The 10,398-nt window shown below is 54.9% G+C and overlaps 1 protein-coding gene across 4 annotated transcripts; it reads right to left on the reverse strand.

The window, feature by feature from the left end:
- Positions 1-1,481: 1,481 nt before the first annotated feature.
- Positions 1,482-9,937, reverse strand: Slc22a12 (solute carrier family 22 member 12). Of its 4 annotated transcripts, XM_087577660.1 has the most exons (11): positions 9,774-9,937; positions 9,426-9,598; positions 6,543-6,646; positions 6,069-6,223; positions 5,825-5,993; positions 4,290-4,413; positions 4,031-4,146; positions 3,215-3,429; positions 2,700-2,808; positions 2,343-2,546; positions 1,482-1,782 (listed from the first exon to the last, which is right to left on the reverse strand). In XM_087577660.1, the coding sequence occupies exons 2-11, from the start codon at positions 9,459-9,461 to the stop codon at positions 1,719-1,721; spliced, it is 1,296 nt and encodes a 431-aa protein (XP_087433786.1). In that variant the 5' UTR covers positions 9,462-9,598; positions 9,774-9,937; the 3' UTR covers positions 1,482-1,718. The 4 variants fall into 4 exon arrangements, with proteins under 4 accessions (XP_087433786.1, XP_087433805.1, XP_087433794.1 ...); XM_087577679.1 differs by lacking the exon at positions 9,774-9,937 and having other exon boundaries at positions 9,426-9,683; XM_087577668.1 differs by lacking the exons at positions 9,426-9,598; positions 9,774-9,937 and adding an exon at positions 7,998-8,679.
- Positions 9,938-10,398: the final 461 nt, after the last annotated feature.

Raw genomic sequence — 10,398 nt, forward strand, 5'->3', positions numbered from 1 at the left:
AACTCTGACCTAGAAGAATGCTATAGGAGAGAGCGTCTGAGCACTGAGCTCTGTGTCCTGGAAGTTTCCAGGGCATCAGGAAGTATGATTATAATCTTATCTCTAGCCTTTTGTCTGGGGGAGTGTCACTAGGAAGTGTGTGCTTGTGTGTGTGTGTGTGTGTGTGTGTGTGTGTGTGTGTGTGTGTTGCAGCCTTCCTCTGAGGTGTGTGGGAGCAGCCAGATAGGTAGATGCAGAGACCATCTAAGTATGGCCCAGGCAATGTAGCTGGTGGGCTAGCTACTGACCCACTGGGCAGCACACTGTCTCTGAGGCAATGCATGGTCTTTCCTGTGAGCAGTCCCAGTGGACCCCAAGGAATCTTGACTGATTCTGAGAGGGACAGAGGTCCTGCTGCATGCATTCCTATCTGCCTAGAAACCACCGTGGCCAGAGCAGAGCCCAGGAGAGCTACAGGCAGACACTTGCATTCTGATCCTGTCTCCTCCTAGCTGGGTATTAGGCCAGTCTGTGTGTTATGGGCCTTAGTTGTTTCATCTGAGAGAAAGGACAGCACTTCACAAGACACACAGAGGCATGGCATGAGAAGGCCCACGAAAGGGTCCCCCAAACCTAGCCTAGAACATAGGAAAGCCAGCCTTGGCAAAGTCTATCTGGTGAGGACTCCCCACCTCCCAGTTCTTTCTGATACCCTGCAGACTCTTACAGATCAGTGTGAGCTCATGAGGGGCTGTCATTCATTTGCTTTTATCTTTAGCCAGTCAGTCATCCCTCCAGTCCAGTCCCTCCAGCAGGTCCTCTATGTGAGTGAGGATATGGGGCAGTGGACCAGTGACCCTCAGGGAACTTACCTGACAGAGGGTGAGGAGTGGTAGATGTGTGGCCCTACCCATGGTTCACAATGCCACCAGAGTCATGGATTGTCCCTGAACCCTGGAAAGAGGGCCCTGGAGTGGGTCTGGAGGGCCTAGGAGGGTGTCAGGTGGGAAGGTGACCCAGGCAGAAGTTGTGGATGGGCATGTAGAGTGAGGGGAGGATGGAGAGGGGCCAGGCCAGCTGACCAAGGCCCCCAGTGACCCCGAGGCGCTGATGCTCCTTTGCCTGCACTGAGGTTAAGAAGAGGATACTCAGTCCTGCAGCAGGTTGGGTAGTGGGCAGTGAGGTGTCTCCTACTCTTGGCCCCTCTCTCTCTGACGTGCTGCTGCTTGGTGGAGTCAGGGTAGAGGTGGTGTCAGGACGGCCTTTTATCCTTCAGACGGTGTTAGAGGGAGACCCAGAAAGACAGCCCCTTAAAGGGATCCCTGGAGATGGAACTCTTTGTTTCCCACGGCTGTCTGCCGGGGTGGGGGTGGGGCGCCGAGGTCTGGAGGAAGCCATCTCTTCCTCCTCCTCTTCTTCCTCCTCCTCCCCTCTTCTTCCCGATGCTCCCTCTCGCCTCCCATCCTTCCTTTTTCTTCTCCCTTTCTTTTTCCTCCTTTTCATTCTTTTATAAATTATTTATTTGTGTGTATATCAGAGGTGGGGGTGGGGAGGGGCATGTTCCATGCAGAGGTCAGAGGACTACTTTGTGGAGTATTTCTTTCCCTCCACCATGTGGGTTCCAGACCGTTAGGCCCAGAGGCAGGAGCCTTTACCTGCCACCGCCAACCCTACCCTTTCCCTCCCCTCTCCCTCTCCTTCTCCTCCTTCCATTGAGGTTGTGATCCTTCTCCAGGAGCTTACAACCGGGCAGACTTCAGGACGGAGCCGCCTGCTATGTCATGTGTCACTTTCTTCACTGACCTGTTCAGGAAAGACAGGAGTGTGGCTCTAAGGAGCAGATGACCCCGGACTCTTGACTGTGTTCATGCTCAGGACTGATCATCCTGCCTGGGGCTCAGGTCTGAACTTATTGAGCTCGTCAGTTGCTCAGTGGTGGGTTGTTCAACCATGTCAACTACCCAGTGGCTTTAGTGGCAGAATCTGCCATCTGTGAAGCCTCCAGCAACATCCATCACACCCAGCACCTCCCCCTGACAAACACCAGCTCACTCACTTGTACTCTCTCTCCCTCCCCTTCTCTGTCTCTTTCAAGGTGGACTTGGGGGTGGGTGACTGGGCCATTTTTTCCTCCACATGGTGGGACGGAGGGCAGAGTTCAAGTCCACCTGTTACCCTGGTCTTCACGCTCCCACTGTGCTGTGTAACCCTGGGCCATCCTAGTCCTCCATTGGCTTCCCCTTTCTCCTTTGTTCTGTGAGTTCCCAGGCTAACCAGTTTTGGGCTTCTATGAAGGGAGGGAGGAGAGCTGGGAGAAAGGGAAGGAAGGAGGGAGGAGGTGACCTGCAGTCTGCTCCACTCACTGTTTCTGGATGTCTTGGATGGTGTCAGGCAGTGGCAAGTTCTTGGTCTCAGGCAGCAGCAATGCAGCTAGGCCGCTTAACACTGGCACCACTCCATACACCAGCAGAGGCAGCCAGGAGCCATAGACACCCAGCAGCCGCACCAAAGGCCCTAGCATGGCTCCTCCTCGGGCTGCTACCTGGCCCAGGCCCACTGCAGTCATCCTGTGAAAGCACATTTGCCTGTGAGTCACACTCAGCCTATCTACAGCCTTGACCCCACTAGGTTGAGGGAGCAGGAGGGAAACCCATGGGTACTTGGAGGTAGCTCCCCCCTAGGCTATAATGCTCTCCCGGAGTCCATGACAGCCTCCTCACCTGATCACAGTGGGGAAGAGTTCACTGCTGAATATGGTGACACAGGTGAAGGCAGCCCCCAGGGACCCCAGCCCCAGCACAGCCAAGGATGAGCGAAGGATCCCCATCTCTGTGAACAGTAATGGTGTCAGCAGAGTGCGGTCCTGGATTCCCTGGGCTGTGCCCTGTCCTATAGGCTGGTCTGTCAAACGTCTGTGAGTCATCCCTCCAGTGCCCACACTGTGTCCTATGTAAGTAACTTGTGGCCCCAATCTGTCCACTCCCAGGTCTCAGAGCCAGATCCTGGGTGTCCCCCTGTCCCCTTTCTCTCCCACCCTAATCTATTAGTGAGTTCTGTGTTAATCTTACAGCTTTTCTGACCTCGACTAAAATTCTCACTGCTCCATCCATTACCCTCTCTCTGTCATCTTCCCCCCTCTCTATTCTGCCACCCTCCCCAGGAGTGTAGGAGAGCCTCAGGTAGCACGACACATTTTTGCTTCCTCCTGCTCACCCACAACCAGGCTGCAACTCACCACGGGGCACCAGTATGTTGGCCAGGATGCAGAGTCCCGGCAGCACCAGGGAGCTGGCCTGGCAGAGGCGCCGGCCCAAGCGGCTGAGCAGCAGCAGGCTGCCCATCTTCACCGGGAGGTCCACAATCCCGATGAGTGCCTGGAGCAGGAAGATATTGCTTCCTAGGGCTTGCAGGTCAAGGGCCAGGCCATAGAAGGTGAAGCCAAAGGCAAACCTAGGAGTGAGGGTGGGTGGGTTAGCCTGGGTTGGCTGCTCTTCTGTCTGTGCTATTGGCCTTGTTCAGGCTCACCTTAGGCACTGGGGGAGAGAGGCTGGTGGCCTCTGAGGGCCAGCCTAGGACAGACTGGGTATTTTTCTTCCCCCTTCTCTCTGCTTAGACACTCCATTTGGGATGTTACCCCATTGGCTCTAGCTTCCGTTGAATAGACCCTCCCTAGAGTCTTTGTGGATTTGATCTTTGTTGGGTGGCCTAAGCTTCAAGCTCGGGCAAGAGCCTGCTTATGCCTAGTCCCTCTAAACAAGATGGGGCAGCTGGTCTGCTGTGTGCTTTGTGTCTGATTCACCTCCGCCTTTCCCATCATTGTTCTGAATCTCTGCATCCAATCCCTTCTAGACACTTGGGCCTGTAATCCTGTTCAGCAGCCCACCCAGCCCGGCTTGTCTCCTCTGGGAGCCTAACTACAGATAGTGAGGACCCTGAGCTAAAGGGCATCCTAGAGACATCCCTAGCCAGAGGCCCCATCCTTGGCTGGGGGGCAGCTGGCTTGGCTTCAGGCTTCCCTGCGGCTGGTAGCCTCAGGCAAAAGGGCATTTACCAGCACAGCATGGAGATGAAGGTTCGGAGGCGCAGCCCAGGTGTGTGGAGTAGAGTGCCCAAACGGGCACCAGCTTGGTTCCCGTTCGGTTCCTCCTGCATGGCTGACCGCAGGACCTGTGGGAGCGGGGACTGTTAGCACCAGATACCCGCAGGCCCACCCCCCAGGGGCCTTTACTTGACCTCTGAGGGAGCTCCTGTACAAAGCCAGGAAGAGCATCTAAGGGGACAGGGTTGAAGGAGGGCCTAGCCTGGCTTACCTCCACAGTCAACGTGTCTGCCTCTGCCTTTCTCCTGTTGACAGCAGCCACCCTCTGTAGTTCCCGCAGGCTCTGGTCCAGTCTGCCCACTGTGATGAGCCAGCGTGCTGATTCTGGCAGCCACCTGAAGTGAAGGATGTGGGAGGGGGTCGCTGACTGCAGCCCCTTGCCTGGTCTCTGTCGCCCTCCGTGTTCTTTGTTGTTTCAGGGGGGTTGGAAGCTCCATTCTCAGGTGGCTGAAGTCAGTGGAGGCCGTAAAGGACAATGGGACACAGTGGCATGGGTAGCCAGGCCACCTGGGTTATGACCTGTACCAGTAGGTGGTCCTCCTGTCTCCTTCCTCTCTGAGTTTGGGAGAGCCCAGTATTCTCTAGTCCCTGAGCAGGCTGCAGAATAGGGATGGACTCTGTTGTCCCTTTCCACTTTCTTGTCCCATGGCCTTTCCTCAACCTCACCCATGAGCCAGGCCTGGATGCAGTAAGGACCACAATGGCTGCTGAGGTGTCTCACCATCATGGATGGCATCTTTCCATGCCTTGTATGTTCCCTCCTGCCCTGCCCCACTGTCTTATCGTCTTCCTGCTACAAACAGCTTCACCATCCCTGCACAGTCTCAGACTAGGACCAGTGTGTGTAATATCACCAAGATCCTTCTGTCTGCACCCCTGGCAGCCACTGATCCTTTGATCCTTTAACTCCTTTGTGCTAAACTGTCCCCTGGCCCCAACTCTGCTGGTTCTGTGTCAGGATACAGCTTTTGGACACCAACTTGCTTTTCTCTTGGGAATCCTCTCTCTCTCTCTCTCTCTCTCTCTCTCTCTCTCTCTCTCTCTCTCTCATACACACACACACACACACACACACACACACACACACACACACACACACACTTGCTGCACTAAACTGCTCAATCCTCTGAGCCTTTGGTAGTTACCACCACACAGTATATGGAGGTCTAGGATTACAAAAGCTCCTCCCCACTTAGAAGGGCATGTTGTCCCCTCTGAGCAGCCATTGGGAGGAGCACCCTAAGCCCCTGAGCACCCCTGATTTTGAAAGACAACAGAGGGAAGGGAATGAGAGTTCTCAGTGCCCTGTTGGACTTAGGAAGCAGCCAAGGGGCAAAAGGCATCCTGGAAAGTGGGGAAAGGAGTCAGGGGTAGGAGAGGTTAGGCTGGTCCAGGAGGCCTGAGGCTGGAGGGAGTTGGGGGCAGGGATAGGCAGGGTTGGAGCAGGGGTGAGATGAGACAAGGTGAAGCAGAGATTTGGGGTCTGTAGCATGTAAAGGGGCTGGAGCTAGACCCCTCCCGAGGGAGGGAACATGGACTGTGACCCCAGTTTGCTGCTGGGCCACAGAAAGATGGCACCTGGCTTGTTGGAACAGGGGACCTGGACTTTGGGCAGCAGTGGGGGACATCTTGAGGGCCCTGGTCCCAAGAACTTCTAAACCCTTTGTCTGCAGGAAAACGAGTTTCCCACTTTGATCCCCAAGAATGGGTAGAACCTCTTTCAAGGAGGGAGGCTGCAGTACCCACCATGAGTAAACAAAGAAGAGGAAGAAGGGGGCAGAGACAGCCAACTGCAGCATCCTCCAGCTGCGCACGCCGTAGGCCACAGAGCCTGTCAGGACCTGCCCAAAGCTGAAGCCCAAGGCGTTCAAGGTCATCATCAAGGGGCCAGCCTGGGCTGATGTCCACTCCATCACTGCAAGGAGCAAGGAGGGGGTCAGTTCTGGGTCCTGCATATAGCCTTCCCTACCCAGCACCACAGGGAACATACAGAGGCTGGCTGTGTTCATCATGACACCTGCCACTGCAGAGGCCACCAGGAAACGGAACAGGCAGTAGAGGGGGAAGGTGGGCATGAGGGCAGCTATTGTGCCAGACACAGACACCAGAAGATAGCTCCAGGTCAGCACCCTTCTGCGCCCAAACCTGCGGTACACATGGGGAGGCATGCTGTTGGCCAGCAACACAGATCGGGCCACCTCCCGTCCCTGACTCCTTCCATATGGAAGGCAGAAGGTCACATGACCCATGGGAGGGTCATGAACATGAGGAAGGTTAGCTAGTGAATTCCCCCTGAGCAGAGGCAACAAGCAAGTGTTGTGTGTGGCAGAGAGGATTTTGGGAATGAATATTCAGAGGAACAGTGACCTCCCATAACCCTGGAGAAAGCTGGTGAACTATCTGGGAAAAGATGCAGGGTCCATTCAGTAGAGCCCGCCTGGCCCGGGGTAGGGGGCAGACTCACCTATCTGAGGCATGGCCGCACACTGCGGCTCCTACCAGGATTCCAGCCAGGAAGATGGACTGGGCCATGGGTCTCAGAGCCTGGGAATCACATACCAGGTCCCACTGGAGGGAAAGAGGGGCAGAGCTGAGATCAGGAGGGGCAGTCTGAGCAGAAGGGGTGAAGGAGATAGAATGGAGCTGGGCCTGGGCTGAGTCGTGTGGGACCATGAGGGCACCCACAGGCTCAGTAGATTGGTTTCTTAGGGAGTATCCTGTCACCCCTGTACTCGGTCAAAGTTGGAGACCCTCCAGCTTTATCTACTCCCTCCTGAGTCCTGGCCCTTAGCTGAGAAGCCTCCCCTTCCTTGGAGGCTTGCTTCGTCTCGCCCCTCACTCAGGGTCCTTCCTGCTTCCTCTCGCCCCTCACTCAGGGTCCTTCCTGCTTGCTGGGCCGCTGCTCCCCTCCCCTGGCTTGGGGTGTCTGGTTCTCCACTCCCCCATCTTTCTTTTGTTTTTTCATCTCAAGACAGGGCGTCTCTGTGTAGTCCTGCCTGGCTGTCTTAGAGATCACTCAGTAGACCAGGCTGACCTCAAACTCAGACCCTCCTGCCTCTGCCTTCTAAGAGCTGGGATTAAACATATACCACCACCTCCTGGCTCCTCATCTTTGTGTGTGTGTGTGTGTGTGTGTGTGTGTGTGTGTGTGTGTGTGTACGCATGCGTGGGTTCGCACCTTTCCATGGTGTGGTGCTTGTGAAGATCAGAGATCAATCTCTGGAGCTGTCCACATTATTTTCGTGAAAAGGTCCCTCAATGACCCTGGGGCTCACTGGCTAGGCAGGCTGGCCAGCTAGCAAGCCCCAGGGGCCCCCTCGTTTCTGCCTCTCCAGAGCTGCCATTACAATTGCTCCACCACTGGGCCTGGGTACTGGAGGGCTGAACTCAGGTCTTCATGCTTAAATGACAGGCAGTTTGCGGATTTATCTTTGCAGCCTGCCAACATCTCTTATAAGAGGCCAGTGTTTGCTCAGGTCCTCTGTGCTCAGCCCAGAGACAGACAACAGATTCCTGTGTCTGGGTGGCCTGGAGTCACGGCTGAAGTTCAACTCTGGGTGAAGCCATTGGGTGACACAGAAACAGGAGTGCCACCCCAGGCCAGTCTGGGTAGACATACCTCCCTGTGTGGCCCAGGCTGGCCTCAGACTCACGATAATCCTCCTGTCTCTTTAGTGCTGGGGTCACAAGCATGAGCCACTAAATATGACTTTGCAGATGGAGTCCTGCTGCCCAGTCCCCTAGAAGCCTATACGGTTGCCCCCAAGTGAGGAGGCCTGAGGAGGTGCATCCTTCTTGAGACTGGAATGTTTAAGTCCACCCTACAGTGAGCGTGACTTTGGCCTCCCAAGTGCTGTTGTTACCGTGGTCACAATTGTGGACCTGAAGGTACTGTGGTCGTAAACCCAGCCATCCTCACATGGCTCGGTGTCAGCGTCGCTCCAGTTGGTGGCCGTGGTGTTGGACTCTATAAGCTGCCACTGAGGTTGTCGGAAGCGGAGGCACTGGTGGGGTCGCTGATCCGGACCAGGTGGGATGGAGACGGCCAGAAGAACGTCTCGTCCAAAGTCCCCAGGGATACTCGCCTGGGAGGTGCTGTTGTCCAGAAGAGGCACCCAACAGCGGTGGTGGGGAACTGCGGCTGAGAAGTTCTCCAGCATGTTCTGGGTGGTGACCCACAAAATGGGGGTCACCAGAGCCACTGCCTGGAGGAGCTGGAACCTGCCCCGGCCCCCTACTCGGTCCAGGAGTTCAGGAAACGCCATTGATTTTTTCCTGGGTACCAGCACGCAGCTTCCACTTTATAGAGGCTGGCCCAGGACCACAGGGTCTGTGTGATGCGCCTGCTTCTCCCACGACTCTGCCCACACCAGCCTCTTCATATGCATGCCACACAGCCGAGTCGCTGAGTCACAGCCAACCAAGGCTCTTGTGTATCTGCCTGCTGGCCGTTACCCTGAGACCTGGAACCCTCTCTAGTAATCTGGAGGCCATGGGAACCTCTCAGAGACACAGCAGACTCTGGCTCTCAGGAAAAAACAAAATTGGGAAGCAAGGAGGGTGGAGAGAGAAGTCACTCTGGCTAGAATTAAAGTGTGACTAGGAGCTATTCAATAGCAGAAGGTTTAGCAATTATTTCTTCAAAGTTTAACCAGGATAACACCATTGCAGATGAAAGCGGCAATTTCTCCCCGACCTGTCTTCATGGTCCTGGTCTCTGTTAGGGTGTGGCGAGATCTGGGCACTGGCTCTACTACTAAGGGTGTTGGAGCTGCCATCCCTTAGTGTTCCTACCTACCTCCTAGGGGACATCATGACTGTGCTGTGAGCTGACCCAGGAGAGGGTGAGCCCGGGGTCCCATCCTCAGAGCTGGCATGATCCTAACGTGGGTGGTGGCATCCAATGCTTGAGGATTGTGTGTCCCATGTCACCCAGTCTCTGGGCCCCACTGGCCTCTCGAAGCTGCCACTGCTCCTGCCCTCCCTTATTGATTCCCTGCACTGAGCCTTACTAAGGCTTTTTGACATTAGCACGTGTGCACCCCTGTACTCTTCAAGACAAATACCTTAAAGTATTGAGACCTCTGTCTCTTCCCCAGGTCTCCTTGTTTTAGGACCCATTTCTTTGGTCTGTAATTACATGGCCCTCCACCTGGAACGGAGTCATAGTTCACACCCTGGCAACTCAGCTGCTTGTCTCACAGGTCTCTAAGCCCACTAATTCCGAGGACTTCTCTCTTTGCCTCTGCTCTGACCACTCCACCTCCTGCCACACTGCAAAACCTCCCACTAAATCCTGCTGTAAACACCAGGGCCCTGGGCCTCTAGAAGAACAGCAAATGCTTACCCAGGAGGCATCTCTCCAGCCCTGTGTGACTTCCATTTGAAAGATTCCCTGGATCCTGGGAGAAAAGCCTGACGAAGGGGAGGAAGCCGTGGGAGCGAGCACGGGAACAGAAACAGTGGTGAGGGCTGGTGCAAAAAGACAGGAGAGACGTCTGTGGGCACCAGGCTGACTGACTAGAGTGGAAGAGGAAAAACTGATCAGGTGGTAGAGGATACAGGTGACCGTCTCTCTCTCTCTCTCTCTCTCTCTCTCTCTCTCTCTCTCTCTCTCTCACACACACACACACACACACACACACACACACACACACACACACACGGGATTGTGCATGTGAGTATAGGTCCCCACAGTGGCCAGAAGAGGGGCATCTGATCCCTTGGAGCTGGAGTTTACAGGCAGTCCAGTACAGGATCAAAACACAAATCACAAATCAGTGGCGGCAGCAGTTCAGTCCAGAAGAAACCTAGAGGCTCTGCCGATCGGCACGAGTCCATGGAAGCCACTGGCGTGTGACGAGTTCTTTGGCAAGTTACCCTCTATGAAGTCACGATCAGCCACGTGGTGCGAGGTGAACCAATACAAGAGCTTTCCACACCGTCTGCGGGGTCATGCTTTTATTCTTTGTAAACATCACGTGTCCTCTCATGTGTCTGCTTCAGCAAAACATCTCATGGCATAACTGAGTCCCCAAAGAAACCAGAAATTTCCACTTCAGTGGAGGGCAAGAGAGGATGGTGAATCGACCTGATTTGGCCCCTGCAGTCTGAGCTGAAGGTGACATGTTGGAATTCTGTCCTCAGTTCAGTGGTGGGAGCTAGTCAAGGCCACCCCTAGACAGTCAGGGTGGGTGGAGACATGGTCTCAGCTCTACACTGGGAAGCAAAAGGAGGATCTGTAGACATCACTGCAGGGTTAATGGGTCATTAGCATTTGGTTTAGACAAGACAGTATAGGGATGGAGAGATGGCTCAGC

Source organism: Rattus norvegicus, chromosome 1 (assembly GCF_021556685.1).
Source record: "Rattus norvegicus strain SHRSP/BbbUtx chromosome 1, alternate assembly SHRSP_T2T, whole genome shotgun sequence".
Taxonomy (NCBI): domain Eukaryota; kingdom Metazoa; phylum Chordata; class Mammalia; order Rodentia; family Muridae; genus Rattus; species Rattus norvegicus.

What these genes read in the sequence shown, in the direction of transcription:
- Slc22a12 (NM_001034943.1), bottom strand. Translation starts at nt 8,343, where the DNA reads ATGGCGTTTCCTGAACTCCTGGACCGAGTAGGGGGCCGGGGCAGGTTC. An exon ending in GGTCCACAATTGTGACCACG is followed by an intron (nt 6,647 to 7,941) that starts GTAACAACAGCA and finishes CTTTCCCTCCAG; the next exon opens with TGGGACCTGGTATGTGATTC. An exon ending in CAACATACTGGTGCCCCGTG is followed by an intron (nt 2,809 to 3,214) that starts GTGAGTTGCAGC and finishes TACTGTTCACAG; the next exon opens with AGATGGGGATCCTTCGCTCA.